At 43.3% G+C, this 14,307-nt stretch overlaps 1 protein-coding gene and 1 long non-coding RNA gene across 3 annotated transcripts in view; one reads left to right on the top strand and one right to left on the bottom strand.

Annotated features, from left to right (window-relative positions):
• FRMD3 (FERM domain containing 3) overlaps nucleotides 1-14,307 on the top strand; it is a 347,210-nt gene that overhangs the window by 272,299 nt on the left and 60,604 nt on the right. For both annotated transcript variants that reach the window (XM_061426014.1, XM_061426013.1), the window contains exon 13: nucleotides 1,934-2,058. In XM_061426014.1, the coding sequence (XP_061281998.1) occupies nucleotides 1,934-2,058 (125 nt within the window). The remainder of the gene's footprint in view (nucleotides 1-1,933; nucleotides 2,059-14,307) is intronic.
• LOC133252963 (uncharacterized) overlaps nucleotides 9,285-14,307 on the bottom strand; it is a 111,001-nt gene continuing 105,978 nt past the window's right edge. The window contains exon 5 of the long non-coding RNA XR_009738131.1: nucleotides 9,285-13,465. This is a non-coding gene — a long non-coding RNA (uncharacterized LOC133252963). The remainder of the gene's footprint in view (nucleotides 13,466-14,307) is intronic.

The following is a 14,307-nucleotide window of genomic DNA, read 5'->3' as shown; positions in this document are numbered from 1 at the left end:
CTTCCCCTCCTTTTCCTATAGGCCACTGCACCTGCCAGGACCTATCAGACATTACCTTCCCTGGAAGGTCTTTCCTGGCTCTCCCCTCACTCACAGCAGGATCAGGTGCCCCTTTCTGCCGCCCCCCTGGACCCTTGGCCGTCTCCCATGAGATGTGTGCTTTTCTGTGTAGCACACGCAAGGAGTTGTGGAGTGAAAACAGTGGTCAAGACCAGGGCTTTAAACGAAATGAAGTAGGATGGAAAGTAAAACATAGAGTCTCACACGTAGCAAGATTACTGCTGTCACAAGAAACACTTTAGCTATGTCTTCCTGTATCTGTGTGTGCATGTGTGTAGAGCGTGCATGTGTACTAAGTAGCTTCAGTAGCGTCTGACTCTTTGTGACCCTATGGACTGTAGCCCACCAGGCTCCTCTGTCCATGGGATTCTCCAGGCAAGAATAGTGGAGTGGGTTGCCATGCCCGTCTCTAGGGAATCTTCCCAACCCAGGGATCAAACCTGCATCTGTTATGTCTTCTGCATTGGCAGGCAGGTTCTTCACCTCTAGCGCCACCTGGCCTGGTGTGTGTGCAGAGAGATGATATCAAATGTATTTCTGTAATGTGAGTCTTGGTGCAAAAAGTTTGAAAATCATGGTTCTGGGGAGTGAATAGTTTAGGATGAGGACCATGGTTCCCCAGAATGATACATACATATCAGCTGCAAAATAAAGGATTGTAGAATGAGATAATGAAGACAAGAACTCCATGGTTAAGCAAGTCCTTATAAATTTCCTTTTCAACCAGTGGCAGCTTTTAACTCTAGATGCTACCAGCTTCTTCTCTGTCTGGCCCTGATGCCTAACAGAAATGCCTAGGCTATTAAGGCAATCCCATCAACTAGCCTGGAGAACACCCATGCCAGTCTGAAAGGCCAACTTAATGCCAAGTTTACTTCAGTTTCAAACTGAGCACCCCTGAATAAGATGGCAAGAGAGGTGCTAAAAGGCACATGAGAATGGATAGGTCAGTCCCTGCCTTAGAAAAGGTGGGGCTGATTAATTCACCAATAATTACAGGGCAACAAATATAACAAATTTGAGCTGTGAAAGAAGGGACACTAGAGTGAGAAGAAAGGGGGAGAGGGAGTTAGTGGTGAAGGCAATCCAGGAGAGCTTCAAGAAGGAGGCATTTGACATCATCTTTGAAGGATGGGTTGGTGTTAGTTTGGACAGGAAATATGGAGATGGGAAGGGTGCTGAAATACCCAGCAGAGGCACCCACCTCTTTGTCAGGGCAGACAGTGTAAATGGGCTGCCTGGCTATCCTCCAGTAGTTTTGATGAGACAACCTGCACAGTTTCCTTGCCATCTGCTCCCTGTTGCAGCTACTAACATACATGTTCTCCTTTCAAAAGGAGAAAGTGGAACTGCATTCTGTGGCTGCTTAGTGAGTAGGGTGTGAATTTGAGTGGGAATATTAAATATTGATAGTAGATGTTGGACATCCAGCAACACCAAAATAACTCTCAGCTGTAGATGGCCTGTGCCATCTTCTGGGCAGAGTTTTTGTTTTTGTGGGTTTTGGTGGTTGTTAAATTACTTTGAGCCATGCCCTCCATTCACTTTTCTGCATATCTAGTTCGGTGATACATTCTCTTGTGTATTTCTGATTCCCATGTCTTTTTTCAATGCCTTGTCTTGTCGCACAGCATGTCCAAGTCTGAGGACATATGGGGAAAGATATTTTCTTTCACTGTGTTGCATTGGCACACATAGACATTAGAAGACATGTCAGGACCTTAAGGATAAAAAGGGCTGTGTGTCATCTTTACCACCGGCCTAATGCACCATGTGAATCTAGAGGCAGGGGCTGGCTTGGGTAGTCAACTGAGACGGAGGGGCCAGTGTTCCTGATGGAAACCAGTTCCCTCTGGCTTGTATCTGTTTTCAGAACAAATATTTCTCAGAGCCGCAGCTCCCACTCCTTGAACAAGCAGCTCATCATTAACATGGAGCCCCTGCAACCCCTGCTGCCTTCCCCCAGCGAGCAGGAAGAGGAACTTCCACCAGGTGAGGGTAAGTACGCTTCTTTCCAAAGGCCGGCAATTGCAGGCTTACCCTGGAGGAATGAGGGAGGCATCAATCCTGGGCACCTTGGGTAATGTGTTGGGGCGGAGGTCAAAGTGAGTCATAAACTGTGTTTTTAGTAAGTAAACTGTTCACATCTGGAAGGCTGGGTTATCCTGAGAGTTCTATAAGTTTCTCCCAGAGAGAGTTCACTGGTACAAAGTATTCCTAAATTTACATGTTAAAGAAGTGATGGTGTTAGACCTGTATCCAATATGGTAGCCATTACCCACGCATGGGCTTCGCAGATGGTGCTGGTGGCAAAGAATCTGCCTGCCAGTGCAGGAGATGCAAGAGACACAGGTTCAATCCCTGGGTCAGGAAGATCCTCTGCAGTAGGAAATGGCAACTCACTCCAGTATTCTTGCCTGGAAAGTTCCATGGACAGAGGAGTCTAGTGAGTTATAGTCCATGGGACCACAAAGAGTCAGATGTGACTGAGCACATATACAAGCACCCATGTGTAGCTATTTAAAAATAACTTAAAATTACCTAAAATAAAAAATTCAGCTCCTCAGCCATATTAGCTAGATTTCCAGTCCTCAGTAGCCACGCATGGCTAATGGCTACCATCTCCATCCTTCCAGAAAGTTCTACTGGCATTTTCTCGGCTATAATCACAATTATATTTGTGGTTATAAAAAATTCTTCATAAATATCTCTACACTAGTCATCCCCTTTCTGCCTCAGTGCTTTTATATCCCCTTATTCCCTTTTCCACAGGGCCTTGTTTGACAGTTTTAATACAAGCTAAAATATAAAGGGTCTATTTCAGCCCCAAAGTTGTTATATTTGTAAATGATATAATATGTGCTTCTAGGTTTCTTTTTTTTATTTTTAAGGGCTTTACTTACTTCAGGGAAGAATCTTACCACACTGCTGCACACCGTGGTGAGGCAAATTTCACCCTCATTAATTTCAAAGTAAATTTTTAAAAATTCACATAAGATAACATTATTAGAACCATGAACCCTAACATAACAGGCTTTTCCTTAACTTTATGATGACATTTAAAATCTGGATACTGGGCAGTTTCAAGAGGGTGGGTCATTCTGTCCCCAAGAAATGAACTTCACCTGAAGTTTTAATTCAAGAATCCCTTCCTTAGGGGGAAATTCTTCAGCCCATAAAAGAACATGACTTGGCATATGACCAACCTAGACAGCATATTAAAAAGCAGAGACATTACTTTGCCAACAAAAGTCTGGCTAGTCAAGGCTGTGGTTTTTCCAGTGGTCATGTATGGATGTGAGAGTTGGACCATAAAGAAAGCTGAGCGCTGAAGAATTGATGCTTTTGAACTGTGACATTGTAAAAGACTCTTGAGAGTCCCTTGGACTGCAAGGAGATCCACCCACTCCATCCTAAAGGAGATCAGTCCTGGGTGTTCATTGGAAGGACTGATGTTGAAGCTGAACCTCCAGTATTTTGGCCACCTGATGCGAAGAGTTGACTCATTGGAAAAGACCCTGATGCTGGGAAAGATTGAGGGCAGGAGGAGAAGGGGATGGCAGAGGATGAGATGGTTGGATGGCATCACCAACTTGATGGACATGGGTTTGGGTCAACTCTGGGAGTTGGTGATGGACAGGGAGACCTGGCGTGATGCGGTTCATGGGGTCGCAAAGAGTCAGACACAGCTGAGCAAGTGAACTGAACTGGCATGCAAATATCCATGGGGGAGGTTATAGCAACTGATTCATACTGAAGTGTAAGGGATTTTAGTAACTCTTTCCCTGAAAGGAATTTTCAGGGTTGGAAACAGGACTGGGCAACTGGATGCCACAAATTCCATGAGTAGAAGGAAAATGTACAAGATACAAAGAATGGTCGTCTCTGGAGACATCTCTATACCCCTTTTGGACATAGCATGATAATAACAAGAACCATTTGTTATAATTTGGCAATAAGGAGTTCATGATCTGAGCCACAGTCAGCTCCCAGTCTTGTTTTTGCTGACTGTATAGAGCTTCTCCATCTTTGGCTGCAAAGAATATAATCAATCTGATTTCAGTGTTGACCATCTGGTGATGTCCATGTGTAGAGTCTTCTCTTGTGTTGTTGGAAGAGGGTGTTTGCTATGACAAGTGCGTTCTCTTGGCAAAACTCTATTAGCCTTTGCCCTGCCTCATTCTGTCTTCCAAGGCCAAATTTGCCTGTTACTCCAGGTGTTTCTTGACTTACTACTTTTGCATTCCAGTCCCCTATAATAAAAAGGACATCTTTTTTGGGTGTTAGTTCTAAAAAGTCTTGTAGGTCTTCAAAGAACCATTCAACTTCAGCTTCTTCAGCGTTACTGGTTGGGGCATAGACTTGGATTACTGTGATATTGAATGGTTTGCCTTGGAAACGAACAGAGATCATTCTGTCGTTTTTGAGATTGCATCCAAGTACTACATTTCAGACTCTTTTGTTGACCATGATGGCTACTCCATTTCTTCTAAGGGATTCCTGCCCACAGTTGTAGATATAATGGTCATCTGAGTTAAATTCACCCATTCCAGTCCATTTTAGCTCGCTGATTCCTAGAATGTCGACGTTCACTCTTGCCATCTCCTGTTTGCCCACTTCCAATTTGCCTTGATTCATGGACCTGACATTCCAGGTTCCTATGCAATATTGCTCTTTACAGCATCAGACCTTGCTTCTATCACCAGTCACATCCACAACTGGGTATTGTTTTTGCTTTGGCTCCATCCCTTCATTCTTTCTGGAGTTATTTCTCCACTGATCTCCAGTAGCATATTGGGCACCTACTGACCTGGGGAGTTTCTCTTTCAGTATCCTATCATTTTGCTTTTTTATACTGTTCATGGGGTTCTCAAGGCAAGAACACTGAAGTGGTTTGCCATTCCCTTCTCCAGTGGACCACGTTCTGTCAGATCTCTCCACCATGACCCGCCCATCTTGGGTTGCCCCACGGGCATGGCTTAGTTTCATTGAGTTAGACAAGGCTGTGGTCCTAGTGTGATTAGATTGACTAGTTTTCTGTGAGTATGGTTTCAGTGTGTTTGCCCTCTGATGCCCTCTTGCAACACCTACCGTCTTACTTGGGTTTCTCTTACCTTGGATGTGGGGTATCTCTTCACGGCTGCTCCAGCAAAGCGCAGCCACTGCTCCTTACCTTGGACGAGGGGTATCTCCTCACCGCCGCCCCTTCTGACCTTGAATGTGGAGTGGCTCCTCTCAGCCCTCCTGTGCCCACGCAGCCACCGCTCCTTGGACATGGGGTAGCTCCTCTCAGCCGCTGCCCCTGACCTCAGACGCAGGGTAGCTCCTCTCTTTGGAAGGAATGATGCTAAAGCTGAAACTCCAGTACTCTGGCCACCTCATGCAAAGAGTTGACTCATTGGAAAAGACTCTGATGCTGGGAAGGATTGGGGGCAGGAGGAGAAGGGGACGACAGAGGATGAGATGGCTGGATGGCATCACCACCTCGATGGACATGTGTTTGAGTGAACTCTGGGAGTTGGTGATGGACAGAGAGGCCTGGTGTGCTGCAGTTCATGGGGTCACAAAGAGTCAGACATGACTGAGCAACTGAATTGAACTGAACTGATTTGTTATAATGGCCTTTATGCTCTGTCTCAACAATTCACTGTGTAAGCTGTGTGCTAAATTAATGTTCTTAGCCCAAGGGTCCCTGGATCCATGTTGCTGGTCTACATTTTTCTGTGCCTTCTCTGTCTTTGTATGTTTCCAAAAGCACAATAAAAGCAGCTTTTGTTTCTGATCACCAGTGATTTTTCTGGGCTTCCTCCTATATGCCTGGAAGATTGTTTGGAGTGGAAATCACTTTTTCTGAACATCAGGATTAGCTTAAGATTGAATGAAGGAAGATGTGGCTAATGGAGAAGAGGAGGGGAGAAAAGATAATCCAAGCTTGGGATTGTGATTTTGTGTCATCTGTAGACATGGAAGTCTAGATGGGAATAAAGGCTGGAAGAGCAGTTACCATGGAGAGTATTGAAACCAGACTATTGATGACATCAGAATATCCCAGATGTAAGGGGGAGCTTGGGTAAGCTTTCCCCTGGACCCTTAATTACATTTAATTAGAAACTTCCATTTTGCTTCATTTTCTATAGTGAAGTTCCATTGCTAAATACTAACCTTGTCATTAACATTACAACTGTGTGGACAAGAGACATATGCATTATGAAAAGTGAAAGTGAAGTCACGTCTGACTCTGCCACCCCATGGACTGTAGCCTACTTGGCTCCTCTGTCTGTGGGATTTTCCAGGCAAGGATACTGGAGTGGATTTTCGTTTATTAGATATTTATAGAGCTATTTTGGACTTTTCATGAGAGAGACCTATCAGTGTGACTTTACAGAAATTCTTTCACCAGCTGTAAAGTCACACTGATAGGTCTCTCTCATGAAAAGTCCAAAATAGCTCTGTAAATATCTAATAAAATTCTCTTTTCTAGAAGAACTTTTGCCTTATGGAGCATCTTTGTGGGTTTTGAAACCAAGAAAATCATAGTAACTTCCAAGATATAGAATCTACTCAAAAGGGAAAGAAGTAGAAACAACTGTATTGTTCAATGTCCAGCAGATAGAAAGAACTCCCCAATCTAAAGATGAGAGCAAAATTGTCTTAGGTACTGTGAAATTCAAAGTTATAATTCCCACAGGGAACACAGCTGTGTTCTTGATACCTTTATATTTTAGTTACTATTTTAGAGTCATATCCTGCTTCCTATGTCTTGTCTTTGAGTATCAGGCAGTGGAATTTAGATATTCCATAGGGATAAGTAGATAATGTAATAGATTCAAATATCTCTGATATATAAAGAGAAGAGAGGCAGAGAATACAGCTTTCAACAAAGGTGCCTCCACTTTTGTGGATGGGCTCTCTTTCTGGGCAGATACAGTGTGATGAATTTAGTTTTATCCTTGTATTGTGATATTTTAGCACTTTTTATGTCTCAGCAAGAGCCAAATCAAGCAGCAAAGACATGCTGAGGAGCACAGGCATTCAGTAATTGTGGCCCACAGGCTTAGTTGCTCTGTGGCATGTGGGATTTTCCTGGACCAGGGATCAACCTGGTGTCCCCTGCTTTGCAAGGCGCATTCTTAACCACTGGACCACGAGGGAAGTCCTGACAGTCTCTGTTTTTCCTGGAACTTCAAGATTCCCAAAGATAGCTGGGGTTGCCCACTGTTGCCCAGATGAGTTCAGCAGTGTTCTGGGTGACAACATGTTACCCCAGCCACTCAAACAACAGCTGGAGGATCAGCTGTGAGGCTGGCTGTGTCTGAGTAGAGAAAAAACAAAATCAGTTCCTAGGCATCACTAAGCAACAGAAACGTTTTCAGTGTCACCCCAAAGTTGCTTGGTTACAGGATCCCAGTAGATTAGTGCTGTGGAAAGCTTGAGATGAATAGAACAAACCATTTGAAAAGTGCCCCTTAGAGTTTACGAAAATTTCCTAAGAAGAAAAAATTCAGAGTGAGCATTTTTCTAGGTGAAAATGACATTTTCACATGAATAAGGTCCCCACAGTGTAGGTAGCAAAATGCTCGCATGTTTTATTAGTAGAGTGTATTTTTCATTAAGGAAAAAAGATTATGGTAGAGAAGAGGAATGCATTGCTGTCCACCAGAGCGATGGTACAAGTTGGCATAGTTCAATAGGCAGGAAACCATGCTTTCATCTTCTTGATAGATACAACTAATAAGAGTAGAAAATGTTTGACACCCTCTTGCTGGCAAAACAGAAGCACAGTGGGGAAACTAGAGTTTCCATAAAGGAGTGCCTCGCGAGTAGCAATGTGGTTGGTGTGATGGTGGCTTAAACCTGCACTTGCATATGATTGAGAAAAGTATCTATATCACAGAACAGATGTGAATTAAGTAGATGGTAAAACTAAATCTCCCAAGCCACCCTTTAGCTCTGTTCCTGTGTATGTTTGTAAATGCACATATATGTCATGGATGTGACTGTGTGTGGGCAGAGGGGGAAGTGGGGTGTTTTAAGGATTATTTATAGTATTTAGCCCTAACCATAAGTGATTTAAGTTGGCACCGTTGAAATTCTAAAAAAACTATATGTGAACCTGTGAAGGCATTTTGAGCATATAAAAAAGTACAGTTCTCATTCATCAAGCATGCCATACTCGTGACCACCCTACTCCATCCTAACACTTAAAAGGTGACCCATGGGGCTGACTGTGTTCTCCATGTGCAGGTCTTTCTGTACCAGACCAGGCAGAGCCTCACATACCCTACACAGTTGTTCCAATCCCATCACTGCTGGAATGTCTAACAGCCCAAGGCTGCCATGGTTACACTGCCTCCACTGAGTCTGGTCTCCTCCCTGCTTATCTCATATGAAACTTCCTCTCCCTCCTTGGTTCCTTTATAGAGTTCCCTGGCCATTTCCTCAGTGTGTTACTGTCTCTCTTCCATGCCATTTCCCACCATGTCCTAAGTAATTTCTTCCTTTTGGCTTAGGGTATATCAGGATGTGCACTGTGAGTGATGCAATTGTCCTTCAGAAATTTCTTTTATGTTTCATCGAACACCAGGAACTGTTTATAAATCCAATGGGCTCACCTTTCCCCTTATAGTTAGTGCTACCTGGTGATAGCAGATCAGTTAGCACAGGCTCTTGTCCCTGCCATTGGGTTTGGGGTTTACTGTTTGTTTGTATTTTCTTATTATAAAACTAATTCATCATCTTCTAGAAAATCTGAACAGTACAAAAAGGCATAAATAAGCAAAAAAAAAAAAAATTACCTCCCAGACTGTCCCACCTCCTAGAGGCAATCAATGTGTTAACAGTTTTCTTCTGTATCCATTTTAATGCCATTTCAGTCATCCTGTGTGTGCAGTTTTTAAAATTCCTGCTTTGTTTGCTTAATGTTGAAAACGTAAGAGCATGAAAATGTATCATAAATTGAACTATAGGTCAAACAGTGAATTGGGAGAATATTTAATTCAAACGTGGACAAATGGGTTAACATACTGAATTAGAACTCACACAAAATACTGTTTAAGCACTTTTTGGCATTGCACAGGTTTGGACTCTCCCAAACTTTTCCATGTTATGGCCCCAGTCTCCCACTGCTAATAAGCCCACAGCAGCCAAGCCTGCTTCCACAGGAGCTAGGAGCCTCAGCAGAGCAGAGGTCAGCTTCTGGTTTTATTTATAACTGCAGAGCCAAATTTCAGAATTCCTTATCACATTTATTGAACTCAAGAAGTCTGGGTTGGCAACTCCTCTAGGGTAGGAAATGCCAAGAGCAATTCAGGGGAATAAATAAAAGCCTGAGCAAGCTCTGCATATTCACTCTTGCAAGCTCTTCAAAGCTTCCACCTTCCCCACTTTGTGCTTTTCTTTGGAGTTTGTGTCATCTTTGGAACTTTGGTTTCTGGTATCTTCTGATGAATTACGTACTCATAAGGTCGCCAAGAGTTGGACACCACTGAGCTTCTGAACTGAACTGAACTGAACTGAAGTTCATTTCACTTGAAAGAGATCTTTGAAATTTGAAGTGTTTACATTGTTGAAAGGAAGCTAAATGCTTGGTTCCTGATGCAATTTAAGTGTTTTTATCTTGCCAGGATTTTGTATTTTTACATCATACGATGCCAACAGTGTGTGCATCATCTCAGTTCTGTAGTTGGCTAAATCCCTTAAATTGTTCATTTTAAGACATATCCCACTCCTCGGCATAAACACAGCAGGGCTGTGGATAGCTGTTCTGTTTCTGCACTAATGCCTTGCAGCAGTGAGAAACACAAGCTCTGCTCTCAGCTCATCCACTTTTGGGAGCCTCATATTCTTCATCTCTAAGACAAGAAGATAAGACTTGGACTGCAAGGAGATCCAACCAGTCCGTTCTGAAGGAGATCAGCCCTGGCATTTCTTTGGAAGGAATGATGCTAAAGCTGAAACTCCAGTACTTTGGCCACCTCATGCGAAGAGTTGACTCATTGGAAAAGACTCTGATGCTGGGAGGGATTGGGGGCAGGAGGAGAAGGGGAAGACAGAGGATGAGATGGCTGGATGGCATCACCACCTCGATGGACATGTGTTTGAGTGAACTCTGGGAGTTGGTGATGGACAGGGAGGCCTGGCGTGCTGCAATTCATGGGGTCGCAAAGAGTCGGACACGACTGAGCAACTGAACTGAACTGAACCGAACCACTCAAATGATTCCTAGCTCTAAATTCTTCAATTCTTTTGCCTAATGTCAAGGTCAAATTCCCGGACTGTGGTTTGAGGTCTTTCGCAATGAGAATGGGAACTTGGAGACAGAAATATTTTTCATAGCTTCTGGAGGTTAGAAGGAATGTTAAGGATGTTCTAGCCCAAGTGTTGGCAAACTGGCTGGTAGCCCATGGTCTCTTTTTTTGGGAATCTACAGATGAGAAAACCCAGAGAGAGGACACAGTTTGCCCAAAGTCGCAGAGCTAGGTACGTCTGGGTTTGCGAGCAGGTTCTGATTACCAGATTCCTGGCTTCGGTGTCTTGCATGACATCAAACACATCTAAAACAGTTCAACTTCTTGTGAAAACAGAACCATTAACTAGGGAGCTGCATTTAGTTTTCAATCATATCAAATGAATTATCAAAAGAGACATCTTACTCTATGTAAGCGTAGGGAACTTGTGTGAGTGGTAAGAAGAGCTGCTGCATACTCAAGGCAGGGTTTGAGCGTTTGGTTCAGTCACAGCCTGCCAGGACCCAATGTCTCCTCAGAAATGTCCAGCCCACTGGGAGCATTGCCTCCCCGGGGTCCCCATGGTGGGAAGGCTGTGGACAGAGGTGCCCACCAAACAGAATTCCTGAAAAAGCCAGGCTGCAGGGCAAACAGCCTTCGTGCAGGAAGGCTGTCTCCCTATGGGAATCATGTTCTGATTTTTAAAGCTGAATCTCTTAAATAAAGAATAGCTCACTCCAGGCCTAGTTCTAATTACTCATTGTCTTGTGCTGAGAATCTTTGTCTTATTAGTGAAAGCAATTCAGTTCGGAGCTTCCCACATCACTGCTCCTGCTCAGGTTGGCTCTTAGCTGCCGCACTTAGGTATTAATAATTAATTGCTTTAAAGGCTTCAGCTGGGGTTAAAAAAAAAAATATCAGTCAAGTGTCCCATGAAGTAATTCGGTCGCGGTCCTTGAGGGCTGGGATGTGAGCCAGGCGAGAGCGTCAGTGTGAGCAGCTGTGACAGCCAGTGTGGTCTGTGACAGGCAAGATATTCTGCTTTGGCATTTGGACAAGAAAACACTCCCACCACCATCTCTAAGAAACCGCAGGAGAAGAAAAGTGAAGATATTGCTAAGCCATTGTCATTAGAAAAGAGAGGCTGTAATTTTCTGGATTCCATAGTCAGCATGGGATTCTATTTTCTCATGTTTTTATTAGCAGATTGGTAGTGAGTGTTAAGTAAATACGCTTTATGATACCCAGGCTGATATGAAGGTAGGTCTAGGACAGTATGGGCAGGGTTCAGCAAAGAGGCTCTGGTTGGTTGGCACAAGACTGGATGTTGGGCGTGTCCACTGGGGTGCATGCCCAATGCCATCTGCAAAGTAAGGCAGCCTTCCTCTTGGTTTGGCTGATGGAGAACTGGAGGCCCTGGAGCCATTGCTCCCAGACCATGGGTTTCCCCAGTGGCCCACTGGGGTGGAGGAAATGACTATTCAGACTTCTAGGGATTTAGCTTTTATCACCTCCTCAGACAATTTCTATTGTGTAGATTTTATAAAGGTTATAATACATCAAGAGAACTGTACACAGGGCTTCCCTGGTGGTCCAGTGGTTAAGAATCCACCTTGCAATGCAAAGGACATGGGTTCAATCTGTGGTCTGGGAAGATCCCACATGCCACGGGGCAACTAAGCCTGTGAGCCACAATTACTGAAGCCCACATGCCTAAAGCCCATGCTCCATAAGAGAAGCCACGGCAAAGTGCACCGCAACCAGAGAGTAGCCCCTTCCACAACTAGAGAAAACTCCATGCAGCAACGATGACCCAGCACAGCCAGAAATAAATATTTTTTTAAAGAATTGATGGTTGTACATGTATCTGATTTAGAAATACTCATTTTTTTCTTAAGTATGAGCAAACATATTCCCCCAAAAATAAGTTTGGCTATAGCTGCTCTAGATCTTACTGATGAGTCCACCAAGAATAAAATGAAGGGCTTGTTTTTGAAACTCTGAAATCCCTGTTCATGCCAAAACTCCAGATTCCTAAAATAGACGCGAGATCTATCTGCTCTAGTTACAGGGGTGACATGCCATTTTACATACTTTCAGTCTTCCACGCTAGTCAACCGGGGTGAGTCACCCAAGCACAGTCTAGACTTTAGCCAAGCTCTTCGGTAGATGCCGTGTCACTCTTGCTGAATTGTTCTGCAGTTGCCCAGAGTCCCCGATTTACATGAGTGCTGGACTCTACTTTCTTTTTGTCATTGTCGTTATTGTTTCAACATCCTTCACATTCTTTGTCTAAAATTTATTTTACTGAAGTATAGTTGATTTACAGTGTTGTTAATTTCTGCTGTATAGCAAGGTTATTCATTATACATATATATATGTATTATTTTTCATATTTTTTCCATTCTGGTTTAGTACAGGACACTGAATATAGTTCCCTGTGCTATACAGTAGAACCTTGTTGTTTATCCATCTTATATATAATAGTTTCCATCTGCTAATCCCAAACTCCCAATCCACCCTGCCCTCCACCACAAGTCTGTTCTCTATGTGAGCCTGTTTTGTAGATAGGTTCCTTTGTGCCATATTTCAGATCCACATATAAGTGATATCATATGGTATTTGTCTTTCTTTGTCTGACTTATTTCACTTAGTATGCTAATCTCTAGGTTAATCCATGTTGCTGCAAATGGAATTATTTCATTCTGTTTTATGGCCAAATAGTATTCCATTACATTTACATATGTACCACATCTTCTTTATCCGATCTGCTGATGGACAGTTAGCTTGTTTCCATGTCTTCACTGTTATGAATAGTGCTGCTATAAGTATGTGGGTGCATGCATCTTTTCAAATAATATTTTTGTTCAGATATATGCCCAGGAGTGAGATGGACTCTACTTTCTGAGTGTATGCAGGATACAACCTTAGTGGGGATCCTCTGGTAGTAGAAAGAGCATTGGATAGAGATTTTAGAGGGCTGGAGTTCATTCATTCACTTGATAAGTATTTACTTCTTCTCTGGAACATGCTGGACACTGGCAGTATCTGGATCTTATTTCCTCTTTTAAAAACATGGTGAGATGTCTTCTAAGTTTCCTCCGCACTCTGTCCTTCACTGGTGCTTCCCCACATTCCCACTCTTCTTAATGACATGTTTTTGGATCATTCATCATTACCTCAGAAAAGAAAAAGTATAAACATCTTTTCAAATGTGGTTAATGAAACAGTAAGCATGTGGCACAATGATCTATAAAAGCAGGGTTACATTTTTTTTTCTTTTTTTGTAAATTGTAAACTTCCAGCATGAAATTGAAAATTAATAGCAACTAGCTTAAAAGGGAATATAAAATGAACATTTCCTCACTTAAAAGAGCCCTCACATCCTTTAATGTCTCCTGCTAGAAAAGAAGTCCAATTTGAAACTTTTTAACCCCCCAATCTCCACTTCAGCACACAAAAAAATTTTAAAATGGGTCAGTGCTCTGGCTTAAAGAGAAATAAATAAGGTTATGAGGATGACCCACATGATAACCTGAACACAGACTGGATTTTGCCATTAAAGGCAGGAGTATCCATGTTAGAAAAAAGATAATGGCTCTTGTGATCTCTGGGCTCGTCAGTTCCTGCCTAAGCCCCTCTGCTACAGCTGCGTGATTTGGTCTCTAAATGCAGGCTTAGCTCCACCCCTGACTCCAGGGCCAATCCCACCCTACTCTGGGAGGGGATGAATAAGATGAAGCCCAGCTCTGTGGCACAGGATGTGAGTCTTGCTTTCTCTATTACCCTGCCTGGTCTTCTCCTAGTCCATATGCCAGCCTTGCTCTCTTCCTTAGTCCCTGCCCTGGTGGTAGCCCTGGTAATCTATGCCTCCAGGACCTTGAAGGCGCGTCTCCCTGGGGCTTGACCATACTTTGCTGGTAGACAGCCTGCATGGAGCTCCCTTCCTGTCTCATGTCTCTAGGGCAATGTTCTGTTCTTCCCCAAAACACTTTTTCCCAGCACTGGCCCCATCTTGAGT

The sequence above is a fragment of the Bos javanicus genome, chromosome 8 (assembly GCF_032452875.1).
Source record: "Bos javanicus breed banteng chromosome 8, ARS-OSU_banteng_1.0, whole genome shotgun sequence".
NCBI classification, from domain to species: domain Eukaryota; kingdom Metazoa; phylum Chordata; class Mammalia; order Artiodactyla; family Bovidae; genus Bos; species Bos javanicus.
The sequence above is the reverse complement of the archived record's forward strand: the minus strand, read 5'-3'. Positions and strand labels throughout refer to the sequence as shown.